Below are 23,978 nucleotides of genomic sequence, written 5' to 3' on the forward strand. Positions count from 1 at the left end.
AGTGAGAATGACCAGTCAAGGGAGATGGAGAAAATGCCAACACCGGCCTTTTCTTCACACTGTGAGGCGTCTGTCGCTATGAGCACATGAGATTTAAAGCACAGCAGGTAATCCTGCAATAAACCGCTGAGCAAATGGAAAGGCATTAACTTTGCATCTTTTGGAAAGATGTCATCGAAGACAATCTGAATAGATGAAGAACTGGCGCATACCGGACGGATGTCCGAAATGCGGACGTTTAAGGGGACAAGGAGGGACTGCACAAAACATATCTAAGGGGTACAGAAACGAGACCAGGATTCGTTGAAAAATGGCCGAGGCTGACGAAGGAAGATCAAATTGGAGGCATGAAGCGAAGAATCGCACATTCTTACGAACGTTTTCACCGTTAAGAGCCGAAATCTAGAAGTCAATGATGGAATACGCGCTTCCAGGTACAAAACGGAATTCGCCACAAATTTTGGAAGGCCCAAACAAAGGCGCAACGCCTCCCGCTCCAAGAGAATCAAGGGGCGAAGTTTATACGCTGGCGCACCAGAGAATAAAACACAGCCGAACTCTAAGACTGGACGGACGTACATTCTGTAAATCATAACAAGTGAGTGTCTTCTCATGCCAGAACGAATACTGCTCAGCCTACGCAGCATACCGACAGCTCGGACTCCTTTCGCAGTGATCTGCTCGATATGGGCCCCCCAGGAAAGGGAAGGATCATAAGTTACTCCGAGGTATTTGACACTTTGCACTTGAGGAATTACATGGTTCCGGTAAACAATAGAGATATTAACTGACGAGAGAGCGGAAAAACCAATAAAGCACATTTATTGACATTAAGGAACAGATTAATGTCTCCTAACCATTGGTCTAGGACATTCAGGTAGGACTGTGAGGACTGGTACAAAGAGGAAATGTCGTTCTCTGAAGCAAAAAAGGCGATGTCATCAGCATACACATAGGTGGACACCTGAGGACTACAGGGAATACTGCTGAGTAAGATGTTGAAAAGTACAGGGGAGAGAACCGCCCCTTGGGGCACACCTCTCGCTTGTCGAAATTTGCTTGATGAAACACCGTTCTGGAAGCAGTAAAATTCCCTGTCAGCAAGGAATTCAGCAACCCAAGCCACAAAGTATCTCGGAAGTCCTACTGCCTGTAGTCTTTGCAAGAGCGTCCTGTGTTCAACGCTGTCATAAGCTTTAGATACATCTAAAGTAACAAGAGCTGCGTATTGGTCTCGGCGACGAGCTAACTGTATGCGGCTCTCCAGATCGGTATGGGCACACCATATAGATCATCCTGGTCTGAAACCAATCTGGCAAGGGTTCAACAACCCAGTCTCTGAAATAACAGACATTATTCTACCATGCAACACCCTCTCAATTAACTTAACGAGATTCGAAGTTAAAGAAATTGGCCTTATATTGTCTAACACATAACCATCTCCCTGCTTTTTAAGCACCGGGATAATCTTTGCTAGACGCCACTCATTTGGAATCCATGGCCCCTTGAGAGAGTAATTTATAAGTGCCAGTAAGTCGGTGGGAGATTCCTCGAACAAAATTTTAATCATAGAAGAAGTCACACCATCAGGGCCAGGGGCCGCGGCTGGAAGGCGGGATACAGTGTTCGAGAGCTCAGTGAGGGTGACCTCCTCGAAATCGTCCAAAGTGGCAAGAAATCTCTGAGGAGAAGGAAGAAGAGCCGTAAACCGGCGCTCAAGGCCTCTGCCTATCTCTTCCAGGGACTGTGCAAGTTCAGTCGGTGACTGAACTAGAGAGACAGCGTTCATGGTGGACGAGATTAGTTTCCTGGATTTTAGGTAATTGAATAAAGCGCGCCTATTAGCAGATTTTGAAAGGAATTCGTAGCGTTCAGTATGGTGCAACTCATTTGCACGAGATACGGTGCGCTTAAACGTAGCTGCAACGAACTTATAATCGATCCAGTTTTTGGTACACTGATTGTGGAGAAGTTTCTTCCAAGCAGCCTTTCGGCGCCTATAATCTCCAGCGCACTCTGCGTTCCACCAAAGGCACGGCGATGTTCCCTTATGTGCCTGAACCAAGAACTCCGATTTTTTACGAGCTCCATCCAAAATTGAACAAATGCGGATGGCATTATCTCCACTGTTGGAATGAGATAATTCCTGAAGTTATGCTTTGAGGGCATTATTAAAACTGTCGTAATTTATGAATGTGCGCCGTGAGTAGAGGCAAAAGCGTTTTCCACATCACTTCGGCTGCCTTTGTGGCACTAGTAATGCCACCACTGTACGGTATCACACATAATAAATGACTAATTACCAAGTAATGTCAAAGTCCTAATTAGGCGTTAATTACCGATTAATGACTAAATACTAATTAACTGCTATTTAATGACGCTTAAGCTTCGCCTTTGTTCGTTCGCCGCGATGCCTTGCAGAGTGGATAATTATTTAATTATAGGCAATTATAGCGAAAAAACAAAGTAAACAAACAAATGCGTTGATATAGCGTAGACGTCGATATAGCGACAGGAACGGTGTGGCGTCACATTCACCGGAAGTCGTCACAGCGTAGTGAAAATTATCGCATAATGCTCGGAAAAACAGCGGATTTGTGTCAAATTAGCTTGAAAATTCTGCAGTGAAATGTAATTATCACTTGATATCACCGAAAGATCTGTAATTTTGGTAAAAATTGCTCAAAATTCAGGGGCACTTCAGGGGGACTGTCTAAAGTGAGTAGAGGCAAAAGCGTTTTCCACATCACTTCGACTGCCTTTGTGGCACTAGTGACGCCACCACTGTACGGTATCACACATAATAAATGACTAATTACCAAGCAATGTCAAAGTGCTAATTAGACGTTAATTACTTATTAATGACAAAATACTAATTATCTGCTATTTAATGACGCTTAAGCTTCGCCTTTGTTCGTTCGGCGCGATGCCTTGCCGTTTGAACGCAACGCTTTGCGACGAAACGAAATGGCCCAGTAATTATCTGTCATCTCGGTGGACAGCCGAACTGCACCGTACAGGAAGGGAGGAAGTGGGAGTGCAAGAAGAAAGAGAAAGAGGGGCCGCAATGAAGAAAATGAAAATTGTATTTCATGAAAGGAACAGAGAGAGAGAAAGAGGGAGACTTCGGCGACGCGGTGGAGAGCGCGCGGCGGCGGCTCCGGCGGCGGCCCCGGCGCGCCAGCTGTGCGCCGTGTGACGTCACCCGCTCCTTGCGCATGTGCAGCTTGGCCTTTCCTGTGCTCCGCGAAATGGCTCAGCGACTAGCGTAGTGGTTCCTTTCGCAATAAAAACGAGAAAAAGTGGTTGATGACGTCTAAGGGCTTCGAAGCAGTGTGATACGCCGCCAAGCAAAACCTGCCGACGCGCTGCCCATTCGCAGAGTGACGTCACCACTTCTCTGGCCACGCTCTTCTCCTCAGTTATGAAATGAATTCAAGCGCGGCAAATTGAAACCAGTGCAATGAGTCGAAAATGGCTTTCGCCTTCCCGCACTTAACAGATATCTAAGTGCCTGGACCGATTTTTTTTTTCGATAATTACACCCGTCCGCAGGAAGGCACTGCTTTTCTTTTTCACTGAAGGCGCTGTTAATTGTTCGCGCTGGTAACTTTGAAGACTTCCATTTTCAACCCACTGTATTCGCTGTTATTCGCGGAGTGTGCAAGCCGGTCGAGCTTATATTCTCGTCCTCTGCTTGAATAATAGCGGAAGAAAGAGTGAGGGCATGGCAGTGCCAACAACAACCCCTGCTCTCATTGTGGAGAGGCACGAGAGGAAGGCCCGGCCGTGTTCAACTGCCGCGGGTTCTGTGAGCCAGCATGCAGCACCGTGCGTAGCAGTATCCGCGGCGAGGAACGCGCCATCCATCGGACGGCGTGTAGCTCCACTGTAGATCCTGCGTCATACGGAGGAGGCCCGTCCAAGGGATGAGTCCAACAAAAGGGTCGTCCAAAAAAGGCGCTGGAACCCAGCTCGCCTAAGGGCGAGCTGGGTTCTGTACAGGCATATTCTGTACAGGCATATGTCTGTACAGGCATATTCGGCTGAATCTGCTTTTTTGGATTCGTTTTTTTTTTAATAACTTTTTCTTCTCCGCTGCGGTGGCTCAGTGGTTACGGCGCTCGGCTGCTGACCCTAAAGACGCGGGTTCGATCCCGGCCGCGGCGGCCGAATTTTGATGAAGGCGAAATTCTAGAGGCCCGTGTGCTGTGCGATGTCAGTGCACGCTAAAGAACCCCAGGTGGTCGAAATTTCCGGAGCCCTTTTCTACGTCGTCCCTCACAGTCTGAGTTGCTTTGGGACGTTAAACCCCAATAAAACCAATAACTTGTTCTCGTTTCATCTGCTGCCATTTCTGCCCTCTCGACGCGTATGCTTGCCGTTTTTTGCGCTCACTTCTTCACAACTTGTCTAATAGAACTTTCGCCCCTATTGTTTCATTCTTTCCCTTCTAGTTCGTACCGAACAATGTTAAACTTCGAGCGTTGCAGAACCCGACCTCTGCGGCTTTCCCAAACGCATGCAGCTAGCACCATTGATCGAAAGCAAGCGCAGAGGCAACTCGCAAATACTGCAGTAACAAACTGAAAGCACCAGAAGTTTCTAATTCATTCTTATTTTAGGGAGTGTTACAGACCGGTTCGCATGGAGAATATTACCTTAAAGAAGATTTTGCTAGGCTGGTCTCTAGAAGTGGTCTCTTCAACGTCAGCATGGCTTGAACGGCGCCCACAGCGGGCCTCGAAGAAACTGGAGCCTAAAGAAGCCAATGGGGCTAGATTCGTTGAAGCTCTTTCAGAGACACTGCGCTATATATAATGCAGTAAAATTTTTGAAACCACGGAAAAAATTTTCAGCCCAGCTAATCTCAATACCACATTTATTAATAATATTGGCGAGTTCAGTGGTGTATCGAATGCCGACGATACAGCATCGCATATTAGCAAATCAAATTACATTCTGTATCTTGTATCGGTGTCACGACTTAGTGAGAGACGCCCCGCCAAGAAAGGAAACGAAGATAGAAACTATGGCACGCAGCGGACGAAGCAGACGCAGCCACGGGGAAGGAGCGAAGCAGACGGTGCAAGGTGCGCTCGTCCGCGCGGAAGCAATAATCGTTTACACGGAAACCGAAGAAAACCAGACGGCGTTGGCGCGCAGTTCCGTGGACCGTAAGTGCGTGTGAATAATCCACGGCCGCGAAGATACATGGGCGCAACGCACCCGCGGTGCGAGGAGGTCGGTATGCCACGGCGTCCCCTCCGTGCGGCAGCCCCGAGGGGAGACAAGGGGACTTGAGTTTTGAAGCCGGTGGAGGAAACACGCTCTGAGGCTGCCCTGCCAGGCCGACGCATCTCGGCTACGGTCGGCACTGTTGAGACGCTCCTTTGGCTACGCACCGCAGGCCCCGGCGAGGTCTCCTCTAGCGACATTCCTCATCCACCTCAAGTAACGACTGGACTGTTTTCATTATCCTTCATTCGATTGCTACATGGACACAAAAGACTTTAATTAGAATCAAAAGAGCTACTACTTGGGCTAGTTGGAAATACATTCTTGAAAGTATTGGTGAGGGCTATCAAGTACGCTAACAAGTACGGAGTCCAGGTGGTTTTTTTTCAGCTCCCAATAAGCTCATTGAAATGGGTGAAAAGGTCAACGAGAATGAAGAGTACAAAAAGAAACCTGAGTGGGCCATCAAACACGAAATCACCTATGTAAAGTGTCTCGAAAACGTAGTTTACAGCATTGCGCTAAGCTGCCGACGAACCTACGGAGGACAAACGGGCAGGGGCCTTAACAAGAGGCTCAGAGAACACGAAAGATCATGTGAGCAACTTGCAAATTCCGGGAATCTGGCAGCTCATTCAGGACACTGTAAATGCACACCACTGCTAAAAAAACACCAAGGTAATAGGTCGGGCTAAAAACAGACGGGAACGAGAAATTATTGAAGCTTTCGCAATGCACGTTGCTCCACATAAGCAATGCGCCAGCTCGACTTCGGTGAAGTTAGGGGGGACCTGAATTAACCTACCTCAAGAATAGTAATCTTCGGCTGTTGTATTCGCACGTGTTAATCGTTTTTTCCTATTTCTTTTTCCTGTCCCCCCCCCCCCTTCTTCCTTCTTTTTTCCTTTTCCTTCATTCTTGTAAGCCTGTGTGCTCCTCCCTCTTCTGTGTTGATATGACGTCAACATGTGTATATAGTCATATTTCTTCAGAGATTAAACAGTTGTTAGAAAGCGCTTCGTTCTGTGTTCGTCCCTTTCCCGTATTTCGATAGCGCTCACCAATACCTTCAAGAATATAATTAGAACTATTTGACATTATTCTTAAAAACCACGTGCGTTTGGTAACTCTGCCTGATTTGGCATGTTTATTTGTGTGATGTACACCCTTTGCTTTTTAGTTTTAGAAAGCGCTTCGTTCTGTGTTCGTCCCTTTCCCGTATTTCAATAGCGCTCACCAATACCTTCAAGAATATAATTAGAACTATTTGACATTATTCTTAAAAACCACGTGTGTGTGGGAACTCTGCTTGATTTTGCATGTTTATCTTTGTGATGTAAACCCTTTGCTTTTTAGTTTTGTAGTTGTTTATTTATGCCGCAAATATTGTTTTGGGAGAAGTACACCTCTCTGGTTTTTAAAGTCGCATCCTAGACAGCCAATGCCAATCGGAAATAAAAGTTTTGAGGCTGTCGGTTATCGGTGTCGTAGATGCTTTGTTTCTTGCATCCAGAGAATTCATAAGTGTACTTATCAATTACGTGAAGGCAAGTATCTTAAAAACATAGCTTGAATATCGTACGCTACACAGCTAGTTCAACATCAAATTCCCGAATGATCAATACTTACTCCCAGCTGCTCGACGCACTATCAGAATCGAATTCACCGTCTGGGTTAAAAAAAAAACGAATGAAACATGTCCTTAATTACTTTTCTTTTACATTTGAGCGTTATTTCGTGCACCAGCAAAAAATTGCCAGTGGTTTAGCTGTGGTTAAACCTGGAGGTTTGCGAAAGCAACGAGGAGAGACAGAGAGAGAGGCGATGGAGAGCGCGCGGCAGCGGCCCCGGCACGCTAGCTATGAGCCGCTACTGCGCAGGCACAACTGGCGAGCGCGGCGGCGGCACCTCTGAGTCACGTCAAGGGAGAAAACCAGCCAAAAAAGACGGAAACACAAGAAGAGAACGACACAGGACAACGTTCTCCTGTGTCGTTCTCTTCTTGTGTTTCCGTCTTTTTGGCTGGTTTTCTCCCTTGATATGCCTTACCAACAGGCCCACCATTCTTCCGTGCTCCTCTGAGTCACCGGCGCAACGACGGCAGCGCCAGCCACTGCTCCTCGCGCATGCGCAGTATGACCTGTCCTCGGCTCCGCGGAATGGCTCGGCGACTCGCGCAGTGTTGCTTTCGCATCAAAAGCGAAGTTATGTCCGCTGCTTGAGGTGCCATACTGGTCGTGCATTACCGCGGCTCGCGGACCACAACAGAGGCGATGGTTACCTCATAACTGAACAGAAATGTCATTAGTTTATGGGAAAATGTGATCTTGAGCTATAATTGATATTTAATATTCATACCGAATTGATGAAACCTGCACTTATTAGAAAAAACAATGTTTTTTACAGCTTTCGAACACCATAAGGACACCTTTAGGAAACGACAGCGTTCCTTCGCGGTTGTGCTATTTGCTTTTTCATCGCGCAACGCAATAAGTTTGTTTGTGGCGACATTACCTATATTCCTAAATTTCAGTCCATTGCTTTTCACCAAGGCGAGTAGTGTTTCCACGAAAAATTAGTGATTTGTTACATCATGCGCTTGTTTGCACCGTTGCGTGCTCTGATGATGAACTGAACACATTTGGCTGCTATCCTGACGTAAAGCGACTAGCCCAACTTCACTTATCTCTGTATGGTACAACCTTGTCGCGCACGCACATTATTTTTATTTCTTCAGGAAACGTATTTTTATGGTTTTATTGATTTCGCTTCAGATGTTCATATGCTTTTTTCTCAAGTGAAGATTGGCGTGTGTTGTTTTGTACACCAGTGTGCTATTTACCTTCCGTTTCGACTGTCAACTCAATCAAGCAAAATCACTTGCTACGCTCTGCTTCGCTCGTGCCTCACTGGAATTTCCGCCTCTCGCAATATGATCGTTCGCATGCCGCAGCATGCGAGAAAAAGGTCGCCGTAGGCACTCATTCACATGCTTTATCACTCCGCCTAATTACGCGCGAATTTTCGTCGTGCAGCCTTGGGCCCTGACGTTTGCGACAGGAAAGTTGACTCCTGAGCACCGTAAATTGACTGATGTTACTGGTACTTTTTCACTTTTTACAAGCCTTCTTAGCTTGCGCCGTCTCTTTATTAATCAGATCACCTTCATGAGGTGAGGCTAGTGTCGGTTCCTGGCCCCAGTCGACGTCCCATGAATCGGTCCATGCAATTTCTCGCGTAGTCTTCACTGAGAGGGCCTGTTCTGCATTTCCTACTGCGTTCTCCTTCGTCGGCGCATGCCGGCTTCGGGCAGTTCCTCGTGCTCAACCATGGCAAGTCTTCGTCAGTAAACTTCTGGCATTCCAAGCACGCATAGAATGCAACTGTCGTCAGTGCGAGGTGGCAGGTGCAAGGTCAGCAGGAGCTTTCCGTTCGAACGCAAATGCGCTGTAATGAAAGAGTGGATAATTTCGTCCTAGGCCGATTCTCCTCCCACTGCCAACTTTCCATTCGAATTCCATTCCAAACATTTCCACTTACTGGTCAGTACAAATTTTCTCTCGCTTAGCGCACTCAGCCACATTGCCGGCATCCTGGAATAAGCATGACCACACGCGTTACTGCGGATAGCCCAGGGTGGAAATTTGGGCAAGTCAGTATTGATCCATAACGTAACAGTAGCGCAAAACCAGGACGACGGACAAAACAGGACAGAACACACACCAACAACAGCGCCTGCATTGTGGGCGTGTGCTCTCTCCCCTTTTGTCCGTCGTCCTGATTTTGCGCTACTCTGTTATGTTGCGGATACCGAATAAAATTTTTATTCGTTCATTTATTCATTACAGCACTCATCTTTTTCTTCATCATTCTAAGCTGAAATTATGGGTGCTTTAGTAGTTTGGTAATTGATGTCCCTTGTTATTTCATTTTCTACTCCAAAATTTTTGCTCCTTAACGTTGGGCTTTTAATTCTCAACAAAATCATTCCATCTCACGGTGCGGTTGAGGTTTCCACCAAGGAGGTAGACAATTTCTGCGCCTGTCATTTCCTGATAACAAATCACGAATATTTCCTAAGACCAAGAACACATTGCAGTCCTCATAAAATATAAAAGGACACAGAGAAGGCAGCTAGCGCGTCACCTCTCCTTATGGGCGCACATGAAATGACACACCTTGACACATCAGACATCCCGCCACCTTCCCCTCTTCCCCCAGACCCGTTCCTGTCCCATGTTTCCGAGAAACAGGCTTTGCGTCAGCGAACACACGCTCTAATTCCTCACTGTTCGTACCCTCTCCTCCGGAGTCTCACTCGGGAGGAGGAGGTATCTGTGCGCCGGATTCGGGCAGGAGCGGCTCTGACTCCTTCTGTGCGTCATCGGTGGCGTGACAAACGTTTCCAAGTGACTGACAAATGTCCACATTGTGGTGCTGCGCCAGACCAGTGTGACGAAAAACACTTGCCCGGCTACAGCTTCCGTGAGACGACGCTTCCTAAAGAAGGTAGGCCTGCGATGGGACGTAGGTACGTTGCAGGTGACTATCGCAAGTGGACTCATGATAATCGCTTTATCGAGAACTTTTGCAACTTTTTAAGCGAGGCTTGTTTACACTCCTTCTTATAACTTTCTTTCCCTTTTGCATTATGCGTAATGGCAAACCTCTCGAATAAAAAGAAGAAAAAAAAAGCGCTTCGGCTCCATTGCTCGAAGCCCAGAAGACGAGGAGGAGGAGGAGGCGCTCCGGATCGCGAGGCGGTTCCACGCACAGGTGAGCGAGGAAAAAATGGCCAGCGAGGACGCCCCAGCCCCGTCCGGGCCCCACGCGGTGCAGAACGCCGACGACAAGAGGGGTGAGTGACTGCAGACGCCCTTCCGCTTCGCTGCGGCTTGCTGGGACCTAGCCAAGATAGTCGCGAGCTTGGCGGCTCTCTCTGCGAGGGCCGGGCTAGCTTTCTCTCGCAGCCATATGCTGCGCTCATGTGCATAGCTGCGTTCTGCAATTGCTTTCAGCGCGCACACGCGATGCCTATGGACGGCGCCACCGCAGCACTCGTGCGTTGCACAGTAACGGCTACTCGCTGTTGAACGCGCATTAGCGCATCATGTACTCCCGCGCGATGTGGAGGCTTCCGAGCCTCGCTCGCTGGACCACTTCTTTCCCGAGTTATGTCTTCGTTGCTTTGAAAGGGAACTTGTGTGTTTTCACGGGCCTAAGACCGCGACGTTCATCTCCAACGTTTTGGGAATGTACGCGGAGCAGCTTGAGAGCGCTGCTGCTTCGCAGAATATGGCGCAGCCCAGAGCTGTGTCATTCGTCGTCTTCTCTTGTCGCGCTTAAGGAATTCTTTGAGCCAATTCGCACTAAGCGGTGTTTCATTTGCAGCTGTTCAGCAAGATATTGTTTAGTACTGCTTAGGCGTCTGCCCTTCGAGCGCTGCAAGAGCAGTCGAAGACGGCATTATAGATCTCGCGCCGTGTTCGCACCGCCGCTTTCAACATCAGTCCGAGTTGTGGTTCCCGTGATGACGCACCTGTCACCGATTCACACTGCTTTCTCACTGGCGAGCTTCGTTCTAGTTTTTCCCTTTACCGCGCCCACTGGAGTGATGCATTTGCTCGGAAAAGTTTGCAATGCAAACGTAGCCACAACGAGACATGAGATTGATTTTGCTAAGGACCAAAATTGAATGGAGTTGTCTTCAAATGCTTGATTTCCATGGACACGAGCGGAACGGGTCGAGTCAGTCGTCGGGCTCAGGAAGTCCACCACGGCTAGACGACTGCATGTTTGTATATCCTTGACACTAGCGTGTCCAGCCAGTCGCGGCGCGGCTGGGAAGCACGCTCCCGCTGTTTCTCTCTGCGGCAGATAATCCTATTTCCCTTCGTTAAGTGTCATTAACGGGCTGTCGTGGAGAATTTAACCTGCCCTGGGGTATCGGGATTATTCAGCCGGATCGCATAGGGTCAATAAAACCGACCCGGCAGCGCTTAAACGAGCCCCACAGGCAAATTTCAGCCCGATAGGCCGACTCCAGCCGACGTTGTTGGCGTCGTAAAAATGCCCAAACTGCCCAATTCACGTGCCCACCATGAACACTTGAAATTCTCCCCTGAGCAGCTAAACGCTGCGGCTGTTAACAAATAGCTTGAAAAGTCACTGTGGTGTCGCAGTCTAACAGGTGACTGGTAACGAAACAAGGGCAGTGCGCGTTATGAGCTGTCATTATGCAAGCTCTAGAAATCGGAGGCGTACTAAGGGAGGACGCAGATGGAGGAGGCCACTACGACTGATGTATTCGTCGAAACGCGCTGTCTCTTTAAGTAAAACTCTAGTTTGGGCGAGTTGGTTCATGTAGAAAGAAAAAAAATGGTGCCCCGCGGCGGTGGCTAAGTGGTTATGGCGCTCGGCTGCTGGCCCGGAAGCTCCGGGTTCGATGCCAGCCGCGGCGGCCGAAATTAGATGAAAGCGAAATTCTAGAGGCCCGTGTACTGTGCGATGTCAGTGCACGTTAAAGAACCCCAGGTGGTCGAAATTTCCGGAGCCCTTCACTACGGCGTCCCTCATAGCCTGAGATGTTTTGGGGCGTAAAACCATAATAAACCAAACCAAACCAACAAAACTGGTAATGGCGCAAGAAACGAGGACACAGAAGGCACACAAAAGACAGGACTGACGCCAGGACTGGCGTCAGTCCTGTCTTTTGCGTGCCTTCTGTGTCCTCGTTTCTTGCGCCATTACCAGTTTTTTCTTTCTCTCTTTAAACACGTTGCCACCAGCATGTCGGCAAAACCGCGCGAGGAAGCCACATCATTACGTGGACACATAGGTCACGCCTTGATATTAGAGCGCGCAATCATTTGATTTCCCGTTTGTTGCTGCGTCTGTTGCCACTTGATTCGTGCCAGTTTCCTAGCAACTGTCGCTTCATCAACGGCCATCTTTGGACTATTAGCTGCAGCAGCAGGTGTCTGCTATGCAGGGAACCGTGTGCTGGAAGGATGGCTAAAGATGTGTCTGTACGCACATCTCTGTGCTATGGCATTAAGTACACAACCGGGTGGGCAGGTTGTGGTCACGCCAAAATGTCACGTGGCCTCTCTAGTCCAATCAACAAATTTCGCTTCCGACATCGGCGAGGTTTTGTGTGACAACTCTGTGCTGTCACATGAAACAAACAGAAAACAAAAAATTGAAACTAAGGCGCATGCAACATTCCTTACTCTGATGATGAGACGGAATGTGCACAGACTGGTAGTGTTACTTACTTATTTCCCATGATTTCGCGTGTGAGCTGATCTCGACTTCAAGTGGCGTCTAAAATCGGAACGCATTTGTGGCGCTACCGTCAATGACCCGTCAGAAAACCACGTCCTCACTTGCAGTTTTTTGCCAAAACGAGAGATTTCCACTCTGTGCCACCTGACGACGCAAGGGAATACGCAACTAAACCTCGGGCACAAGGATTTTATTCAGAAGAACAAACAATGTTTCTCGAATCATTCACTGAGCGCTTGCGAAAAACCTTTCTTTCTGATACAGTTCGATTAGAGTATCACTAACACAATCACCTAATTTTTTTTCCTAAAGTAAAAAGCCCACAACGTCACGTGCGCTCTAGTCACGACTCTGCCTCAAAATTGTCGCCCCTGCCAGCGAAGGCTAGGCCGGGTTATCAGGCGTAGCCAAAGGGAATGCGCTGCAATTCAAGGGTAAATAAGCCAGAGTGGTGCTTCCTTAGTCGTTCAGGAGAGCAAGCTGCCGGTCTAGTTGCGAAGAAGGCAGTGCAAAAACGGACAAGGGACAGATGATAGGACACATAAGAGAGGACACACAGCGCTCGTGAACGTCTTATGTGTCCTATCCTCTGTCCCTTGTCAGTTTTTTGCGCTGGCTTCTTCGCAACCTTAGTCACTCATTTACACATCGGCCCAATGTCCACAGGCGAGGGGAATTTCATACGCAACCCCAACCGAACACCTGACGTCGAAAAGCTTAATGCAGTACCGTGTGCTCCTTCCTCTGGAAAGTGTCAAAAGGCACAAACAGACCAGCTTGCTTGGGGCAGAGAATAGCACCGTCAAGCCGTAGCGACTGGCTACATTCTTCACATTGTAGGACACCGTGTGAATACACGGGACGACCGCCGGTGAGATTTTTTCTGAAATTTCAGCTTTCTCGGGTGTCCTAGCCATCATTTCCTGCAGGAGCATCCCCGCCATAGCGACCACGGCAGAAACAGGAAAAATAGCTTTCAGCAACCTGCCTACCTGATTGCTGGGGCTGTCGTGTACCATTTGAAAACATTTATTTTTTATTTATTTACACATACTGCAGTCATGGAGACCAAGCAGGGGAGAAACATTCAAGAAGCAAAAATAATATCAAACACTACGCAAATCCAGCGTTTCGGCAACAAACACAGGAATGATTTTTCCTATGCTCCGCTCAAACAAAACCTGCCCATGACCCGTTTCACCGTCCTGGAATGTCGTATTGGAACGCTAACAGCTCTCCTCAGGCACGTGGCGAGTACGTACTGTGATGGACCACTTGCTTAAAATGGCCCTGGGTCCACATTGGGCTCGAGGAGATCGATGCGCAGACTCCAGAAATGTTTTTTGAACACGATTTAATATAATGAATCTGGTTTGATGCCGTTCGCGGGAATGCCGTAGGGCAAGTCTACTTCGGGGCTGAGTCAGCTTGGTGTACCACGGGCTCGACGAATGGATGAATGTCTGTAGCGTCCGGGCTGGGGATTCTTCGCGGCTGTGCGGCTCTCGTTCTCGGCCAGGTGCTGAAGCGCGCTGTCGGAGGACGCACGTGAGCGAAGGCTAGACCCCGGGCTCCCGCTCCTCACCTTCTTCCCTGTGATCCCTGTGTCACGGTCAACCCCCCTGTAGGATTTGTCGTCACCCACATTATATGGTCATGTCTCTCCGTTGCGACACAACTTTAGGATAGCGCGGGCAGCCGCTTCCAGGGAACGTCACTGACCAGGTTGGTGCTGGCGCTGGTGCAGGCGCACGAATCGTCACAGTACAACACGTTTGATCTGGTTTTGAGGTCAGTACCTACAGGATAATCTGGATCTGAGCTAGTTGCTTCATATTGCCCTTAAAACATTAGTCAACTACAGTCAGCACACAGCAAAAAACCGACAAGCATCATGCCGTGTCTGCTTGCTGTGTACTGTTCCTCGTTGGCTGATGTTTAAAGGTAAATACCTGAAAACTCAAATCTGTTCTGGCGTGGTAGTTCGTTACAAGGCTGCGCTAGTATAACAGCGACGTGGTTTCGTGGCGTCTCAGTGCAGAATGTACCGTAAGCGTGTTTCGATTTTAAATTGGTGCCGCATTTTCGGAGAAGCTCGTAATCAGCTCACGCGTGAAAGTATAGGAGAACAATGATAGTAATCTCGCAATTAAGAGAAATTTCGCTTTTTCTATTTTTGCATGACCTTCAGTGAAGCAGTGGATCTTTCCGTCGCCTCCCCCATTGCTGGTGGAAATATAGTACGCACTTTTGCGTACTACGCACTCAGAGTATGAGATAGCGCTTTTCATCGCACTCAGGAAAGAGAAAACATCTTATCCCCCCCCCCCCCCAACCCCGTCCCCCAATATTGTAAAGGCCAAAACTACTACATTGCTATGCTGGTAACGTGTTGTACGTGTATAATACTGTACTGGTTAGGATCCGTTCAAAAGGAGCGCTCATCCGTTTGTCTAGCCACTAAGTGTCCGATCATAAACGCTCCTGACACGTGAAAATTTATTAACGGCACCTGCCAGCCACCGTGTGATGCACAGGGTTCACAGAAAACTCGCGCCATTGGTTTATACTCTATGTTGCGCAGCTAATCTCCGCACCATCAGTGCAAGCACGCCTTGAAATGTTATGACAGCTATCACTCATCGAAAATTGAGTTCGTGTTAAAAAGTAGTCGCTGAGTTGCGTAAACAAATAACCTCGGTTTCGGTCAGTTCGATAGCTTTTTGGAACTATTTCTTTCGGGGGAAAAAATTGTCAGTTGAATTCATGGTTTTTCTAGCATGAATCTATACCAACTCGCCCAACTTAACGTTCTACTAACTCAATTTCAGGCTTCACAGGTGGCGCTGGGAGCTGCGTCATGTTGAGCAGCAGCGTCCACACAGATCTGGCTCATGATCCGGCAGAAACCTTTTCATCACGTCCGCTGATTGAGGGAACTGCGCGACAAGTGCTCAGACCGCTAATTCATACAATGGGCTTTTGCGTACTACGCACTCAGAATATGAGATAGCGCTTTTCATCGCACTCAGGAAAGAGAAAAAATCTCATCCCCCCCCCCAACCCCGTCCCCCAAAATTCCAAATGTTCCAATATTCCCAACATTCCAAAGGAGATTCAGTGGATTCGTTGGTGGATTGGGCCGAATGATTGATGGTTAGCAGGTGAATTAGGGTCTATTAGTGGTGGGTGAATGGGGATTAGTGGCAACTTGTAAACTGATTAAGGTGAAAGTGTGCGTCGCACTAATATGATCCCGTATGATAATCCAGCCAAAGATACTCCAACATTACATCCTCACGTTTTCAAATTTTGCCGAGCTGACGGCCTTACGACCCTGTCGTCCAATCAGGGACTTTTGTTACAAAGAAACGAGGATTATTGCAAGACGGCAACCTAGGTACCATCTTTGTCAAAAATAAACAGCCCAAAGGGTTTCCTTTCAAGCCGTTTAGCGGGCTCTTAAGTATATTTGACAGTCCTAATCTTGGGAGCGTTGAGGAGTGAAGATCCTTCCGCTTTCGTGAGATTAGGGTTTTTCTGTGTGCAAGGGGAGCCGCGCTGCTGGGCTCATACTTTTTACAAAGACTCTACTGCAGTATTAAAAAAGTGCTGCACACTCGCAACTACGCGTCGCGTGCGGCGACCGGCAACCGCTACCTACGTCAAGCCTCGTAGATATGACTGGTGCACCGCTTGCGACGTTTGCACCGGCGGGCGGCAGTAGCGAAAGCGAGAGCGGAATTTCCAAATAAAGATTGTTAGAGACCGTTAGAGACCATTAGAGGATTGTTAGAGACCGTTTAGATCTAAACGGTCTCTAACAATCCTTACAGACTCACTAACAGCATGCCGCAACTACCTACGCGGCAGAATAAGGCACAGAGTGCTCCGCATACTCCACTCTGGCGGCCACATAACACAACGACAACCAAACTAAAAACCAATCAGGCATACGATAGTATGGACGCCGGGACACGCGGGAGTAACAGGGGACCAAGAGGCGGACAGGATAGCTCGAGGGTACACTTACTACCGAGCATCCAAAGTAGGCGACCTCGAGGGGAACGAACCTGTACACCAAGATTATTCGGCGATACTAAACTATTACAAGGGCTGCAGAAAGCGGTATCCACCACCACACAACTCCCTTAGCAGAGTGGACTCTGTCGCGTGGAGGCAGCTACAAACGGGCTCGTACCCGAACCTACACGTACTCAACAAAATGTATCCCACACAATACACTGACAAATGATCTTGGTGCCCAGAACCACCCACGCTGTACCACATAACGTGGGCATGCCAGAGGATAAGCGTGGTACCCGTTATAACGAACCCGAGTGCGGAGCAATGGGAGGGAGTGCTCTCCAGCGATCGCCGAGTCGACCAAGAAGGTCTGATTCGGCGAGCACAACTGGCAGCAGCTTCCAGCAGAGCGCACGACTAGGGGCAACCGACCTTTGTGCGAGTAGATGGACGAAGCCATCTGACAGCCGCAGAAGAAAACCAAATCTAGAGCTTAATAAAGTTTTCACTCATTCACTTGCCGCTGCAGCTTGTATTACAGCTGGCGCTGACCTGCCGCAGCGTTGATACTCGCACGGTGCCCATTAGCGTCGCTGCTGAAGGCTTTGCGGGAACGCCCATGTTTCTATATTATTATTAAACGATGCTGTAGACAGTAAAGCAAGCTCAAGAGTAGAAAATTTATTATAGTATACGCGACTTCCGAACCGCTGTGCACTAAGGCAGCATCGTATTAGTCGCCCGGCGTGCCCGCGGCCGGCGCCGGAAGCTCCGTACTCCCGCAGTCATGCTGTCTTTTCTCGAATATAGTAAGCAGTCTTTGTTATAGCACCGCTGTTTAGTCATTTTTGCGGCAAACGGGAAGTGCACCAAGCAGCAATCATTCACTGCTGCGCGGCGGAATGGCGAGACCAGCTCTGGGCGGAGCTTGAGCGAACCGGCAGTTCTCCAGCGGTGAGGGTTGCGGAGGGTGCACACGTCGGCAGCCGACGTCTCTCGAATGGACCCCTTTGCTGTCGCTTCCCGGGTTGTTACGAAGGCCCCGTCACCTCTTCCACGCCCTTGATCCTGGATTATTTAGCGGTCATTATTTAGCACATATTCTTCTGCGCCCCCTCACAGCAGTCTTCACCATCGAACGGATTACTGTCCTGACTTCTCGGAACACCTCTCAACCCGCATTTCGTACTTGTGCCTCCATTCCACTCTGTCAGGCCCACTTGGGTGTTCAACCCCGGCCGCTGTACCGTAAGGCACGCACGCCCAGTGCCGGCACTCCAAGTGCGAGCTCTCCTTCTGGTCCAAGGGCAGGTCTGAACACTCGGTTCGGGCGGTTTGGCGCCTACTGCGGGTGATTGGTGGGGTGTCTTGGGGTTGACCGCAACTGTAGGCGAGTATAGGTGGACGCATACTGCGATATCTGCGCGGCGCTGATCTGCTTGCTTGTGGTCGTTAGGTACGGCTCCTAAGGCAGCGCCCAAAAAGTTCGCCATATAACCACACTGAGCACAGCAATAATTCGTTGCGGCAAAACTTAAGTATCGTGAATGGCCAACTCCTGTTGGCCATTAACCTCTTAATAAGGTGGATTGATGAGCTACTTGGTGCATGATCGTATAATTGAGCCGCAGAAAGTTAACAAGGACGTTGAGGAAACTTACATACGAGGACGATGCTGCACTGACAACTGAAGAACTTATTTGAAAAACCGCATATTTATCCCGAAGAACAGGCATTCCTTGGAAAGATAATCTATCGTCTTCTGCTTGCAGCAACGCGCAGGTACCTCTTTTTTCAATATGCAAAGTGATGGCTTGCTGACGCGTTGCACTCCCGAATTCCTTCGTCCTTCTCTTCCTGGTTCTTTTCTTTGGCTGTGTGCGGCTGCGCGGGAAAGCTATGAGTTTAAATCAAGAATACCAACTAGCCCAAGAACTAGCTCTACTCTCCCGAATCACGCATGGCCCAGGCTACCAGGATCTTTTGTGCCAGCTGGTCTTTGTTCTTTTTCAGCACCTGCATGGGGGGAAGGTCAGCGGGGCTTCTTTGCTTTTTGCATGATTCACTATCCCTTCAGTGGATTGCAAGGTTTGTGCCGGACTTCCCTGCAATGGCTGTGGCGTGTTCCCTCGCTCTGTCATTAAAACATCTCCCGGTTTGTCCGATGTAATGCTTTCCGCAGAAAAAGGGGATGCGATACACGATGCCTTGAATGCACTCAGAAAACTTCATTCAGTGTCCCATTTCACATGCGGATTTGTTTTCTTCTCCATTCACTCTCGCACACATGCTTTTCGATGTGTTAGGCGCCAAGGGAATGATCTTGATGTTGTACTTCTTTGGAACCTTTTTTAGATTGTGAGTCAGCCCATAGATATATGGAACCACGGAATAATTCGATCTTTGCGTGGTTGCTTCTTTTTCCTGCCATGCTTTTTCGGCAGCACGACGTTTTCTGCTACGTTGCACAGCAATGTCTCCTGGTATCCCCTTCTTGCAGCCTAGTGATTTGCTGCTGGAAGCTCTGGCTCATCAGATGTGGACAGGAGTTGTTTAGGGCAGACAGCAGCGCCGCCCTCGCAATTCCTCTTGTGACCGTCTTGGAGTGGCTTGAGTTGAATGGGAGGAACTGTTTCTTAGCTCGAGGCTGGTACGACGGACATAGGTGCCCTGCCGAGAATTCAAGGCGCAGGTCTAAGAAGCATAGGACGCCGTGCTCAGTAAGCTCTGATGTGAATCTAAGCATAGGACAACACTTATTAAAGGTGGTCAATGCGTTGTCTTTCAGGATCTCCGTGTGACCTTCCTTCTGTTCTCATAGCACCAAGTAATCGTCGACGTATCGGACGATCCTCACGATGCGTCTGTCCTTGGTAGGTTCGTGAATTTTTGGTCGTATGCCACGAGGTATAGATCAATAAGTGCAGGAGGGACCCTGAAGCCGATGCAAACTCCACTCCTCCGAAGGAAAACAATACATTGGACAAACCGGGAGGTGTGTTAATGAGAGTGCGAGGGAACACGCCACAGCGATAGCAGGGACGTCCGGCACAAACCTTGCAATCTACTTTAGGGATTGCGAATCATGCAAAAAGCAAACAAGCCCCCCGACCTTCACCACGTGCAGGTGCTGAAACAGAATGAATACTAGCTAGCACGAGAGATCTTGGAAGCCTGGGCCATCCGTGATCCGGGCAAGCAATGCGTCAGCAAGCAATCGGTTTGCCTATCGAAAAAAGAGGTAAAGTACCTGCGCGGTGATGTAAGCAGAAGACGATAGATTATCTGGCGAAGGAATGCCTCTTCTTCAGGACAAATATGCGGTTTTTCAAATAAATTCTTCAGTTGTCAATGCAGCATCGTCCTCGTATGCTCAATTCTACGTTTTACCTCTTGCCACATTTTCGCCCTCTGACTCATCGAGACTTCAAGAACCAAGAACGATATATGGTGCTATGGCACTCGGCTAGTAGGGTGTGGTGGTGGAAAACATATATGTACACATACACTTCAGGAGGTTAAGCATGAGCTGACCCAGATGAGGTCAGCCCTTACAACAACTAGGTGGAGGCCCTAGTTCGGGACCCCAGTGGCTTCGGCCGGCCGGGGTCGCGCGACCAAGGCCCGTTGGGCCTGCAGGTCAGAACAGCCGACCAAAGTCACCTCCCAGTCCTCCCCGGTTGAGTTAGGGTGAGGGGGATAGCAGGTTTAGAGGGGCAGGCCCACACCATGTTAGATGCCCGAAGACTTCTTCGCACAATGCGGACAGCTGCGCGTGAAAGAAGGGTCGAAGTGTTTGAGAGCTGCGAAGCAGAAGCCGCTCCTCCGCCTTTGAGAGACCTTTACAAGGGCGGGGATACAGACCATGGCCAGATTGATAAAGTAAAACAATGTCTTTGAAGGAGTAAGCAGGAGTCAATTCGAGTTCCTGATCGTCGGGGTCGGAGGGAATGTCCGGTGAGAGAGCGCACTGACGGCGGCGTCAGCTGCCTCATTTTCTTCAAGGCCCATGTGAGCAGAAGCCCAAACTATACGCCGGTGCGCGGGGTCCCCGGTGTAGACGCTGTTTTGGAGAATGCGGTAGGCTAGATACGGTACCCAGCCCTGCTCGACGTCCCAACATGCCCCTCGCGAGTCGCAAATAATTGTTTTTGAATTGGAATCAGATGCAGCCAACGCAATGGCGACCTCCTCTGCGTGTGTTATGTCACGGGCTTGGAAAGTAAGACCGTTCACTGTTTGGGATTGCTGGACGACTGCGGCCGTGTACCATCCCCCATGATGAGGGCCGGAGGCATCCTCGTAGAATACGCCGGATTTCGATCCATAGTGTCGGGCCAGGGCTTCCGCCCGCGCCAGGCGCCGGCCATTATGGTTCTCATGGTTCATGTTCGCGGGAAGAGGGCGCACGTGGAGGGCGCATCTATACTGGGATGGAATACGTACAAGAGTACGTATTCCACAAGAGTGGTGTGTTGGATGTGCAGTCGGGCAAGTAGGCGGTGACCCGACGATGTCCTCGAGAGACGTGTGTATTGGTTGGTCAAGTGGGTTTCCCGGGGCTCCCGAAATGTGTTCGCCATGCCCAGCCCCAGGAGGCGCTTGTTGAAGGTATTCACGGTCAGGCCCAGAGCCCGCTTAATAATTTTGCGGAGGATGACTTCGGGTGAAGCCTCGTCTTGTTTCCGCAGGTGGAGGCATGGAGACGAATATCGAATTCGATTGGTTACAAATGCAGGCGCCAGCCGCAAGGCATCCTTATATCGTGACCCCCCGCGCTTGTTAGAAACGCGGCAGACCAAGCGGCCCACCTGGTCCCCCACCTGACGGAGTTTAGCCAATGTTGTTTCTGACCGTCTGTCTTGATGTATAAAGAGCCCCACTAGCCGGACCCTAATATTTTCAGGGATTGGACGTGTCTGAAGAGACAATGAAATTTTGGCTGTGCACTTTGGTGAGGGGCGTATGTGCACAAATTCATACTTTTGGGTGGAGCATCGGAGGCCGCAGCGGCGAGCATAACGGTCCACTATGGTCGCCGCCTCCTGCAGGTTAATTGGCCTCAGTGTCTCCAAGAGAACCCTGTGTGGCACACAGGGTGATGTCATCGGCGTACAGCGCATGCTGCACAGCGGCGATAGCGCCCAGCTGGGCCGGTAGGCGCCTCTTAGCCAAATTGAATAACAGGGTAGAGAGCACCGCACCCTGGGGTGTACCCCTGGTTCCTAGATGAAAAGGGCCATGTTCTTTATCCTGGATTCGAATGTAAGATTGTCTGTCGGTTAAAAATTGCCGAATGTATTGAAAGGCGTTTCTGCCGCAGTTAGTTTGAGAGAGGTGGCTGAGAATGATCTCGTGGGTAGCGTTGTCGAATGCACCCTTCAAATCCAAGGCGAGTACGACCTTGTCATTGTGAGGGCATTCGACAGGGTCGAGGACCGCCCGATTGAGTTCTAGCAGGACATCTTGTGCAGATCTGTGTGGCCGAAGCCCGAACATGGTGTCTGCGAAAAGATGTTTGGATTCCATGAACTCGGACAACCTGTCGCGTACCATCGTCTACATGAGTTTGCCCACACAGGAAGTCAGAGAGATGGGGCGGAGGTTGACCGTGCTGATTGTCTTGCCAGCTTTAGGAATGAAGGTGACCAGGGCGGTCTTCCAGTCGATGGGGAGTGGCACTTCCCCAAGCCAGATTGAGTTAATGTAATTCAATAAAGACAGGCATGCCAGGTCGGGGAGGTTGGCTAACAATTTGACTGTAATTTTGTCCCGACCCGGAGCGATGCCGCGTTTCATTTTTGCCAGGGCCTTCCTCAGGTCATGGATCTGGAACGCTTGATCCAGCTCAACGTTCTCAGGGCCTGCATAAGAGTACGCCGGCCCGCGGGGGTCCTCGGTGGGGCAAAAGTACTGGTCCCGGAGCTTGTGCGCCAATTGAGTTGTGTTGCCTTGAATGCTGTGTAGTGCTTTTTGGAGGTGTTTTTGAGTTTCCGTGCGTGTTTGTGTTGGGTTAATAGACAGTTTTAGCTGTGCGTCCGCAAAAGCTGTGCGTACGCTACGGACGCACCTTACGCGCGCTGCCACCCGTCCTGGCAACGACAGTTTTAGTGAGAGTGGCTAGCGTAGCGCCCGTGAAGCGTAACCCCTCCCCTCACACAATGTTCCAAGTGTGGAACTTGTGAGGTATTTGTATAAATAAATAAATAAATAAATAAATACGGTGGTGCCATCTAGCGACAGCAAGTCAAAGCTCCTGAACTGTGTGCTGAAGAAACTTTTTTCTCTTTTATTAATGGCAGTGGTGGTTGCATTCGAAGGCTTTGTTTTTTTTAATAGAAATAGGTTTAATCAAATGAAAACATAAATTCTAGTGCAAAGTTGGAGAACTTTGCCGAGGGTCCTTGCTATGACGACAGTGTACGCTGTACATAGTTATACTTAACAGCAAGAAATTCTTGAATTTATTTATTTATTTATTTATTTATTTATTTATTTATTTATTTATACAATACTGCAGGCTGTTAAGGCCCAAGCAGGAGTGGGATAAACATACAGAGAACTCCGACGACCAGAAGAAGACGACGCCAACAGCAGAATTCAGTAGAAGAGATGTAGTAAATACAGAGCATGAAAATAAAACAAGTCGCAACAAACAACAGACAATATTTAACGGTCAAGTACTTGTTCAATGGCGGAAAGCATATTTTCGGATACAAACACATGAGGGGGTAGGTTGTTCCAATCTTCTATAGTTCGAGGAAAGAAAGAATATTTAAAGTTATTGGTGCGGGCAAACAAAGGAAATAATTTATGCGGATGACAATGCCTTGTTACTCTAGTTGTTGAAGGTTTCATATACAATGAAGGGTCAAGACGGAACTGAGAAAACGCTGATTATTTGTCACATATATCTTTACGGAAGGGTGAGAATGCGCAAAATAAAAATCTGTGGCATAGCTTGGTTAAGCCCGGTAATTGTGAAAGCAATATCCGTACGTACGCCATGGTACAGCTGGTAGTGTAGCTGGTGGTGGTGCTTGTGGTTAGACTTGTGGTGATGCATCGGTTATACAATCCAATCCAATACAATTTATTCCAATCCAATCCGAACCAATCCATTCCAATGCAATCCACTCCAATCTAATGTAATCTAATCCAATCCAGTCCAATACAATCCAATCTAATCTAATCCAATCTAAGCCAATCTAATCCAATGTAATGCAATCAAGGTCAAATGAAGGTCAATGGTGGTCACCGCCGCGGCGCGATGGTGGCCACCGGCCGCGGCACGATGGTGGTCACCGGCCGCGGCACGCAACGGCGTGAAAGTGCAAGTAGTATTGCTTTCGCAATAAAAGTGAATGCAACCGTTTAGAGCGAGCTATCGCGTCGGAAAATGCAGCGGCGATGCAGTATTTGGTCCG

General features: G+C 48.9%; 1 protein-coding gene across 1 annotated transcript in view; it reads left to right on the plus strand.

The window, feature by feature from the left end:
* Positions 1-10,029: 10,029 nt before the first annotated feature.
* The window catches only part of LOC149324996 (chitinase-3-like protein 1), a 300,609-nt gene continuing 286,660 nt past the window's right edge, over positions 10,030-23,978 (plus strand). Inside the window, exon 1 of the mRNA XM_089563509.1 lies at positions 10,030-10,096. Within this exon, the coding sequence (XP_089419635.1) occupies positions 10,030-10,096 (67 nt within the window). The remainder of the gene's footprint in view (positions 10,097-23,978) is intronic.

This window comes from Amblyomma mixtum, chromosome 10 (genome assembly GCF_055824585.1).
Source record: "Amblyomma mixtum isolate Tamu chromosome 10, ASM5582458v1, whole genome shotgun sequence".
Taxonomy (NCBI): Eukaryota; Metazoa; Arthropoda; class Arachnida; order Ixodida; family Ixodidae; genus Amblyomma; species Amblyomma mixtum.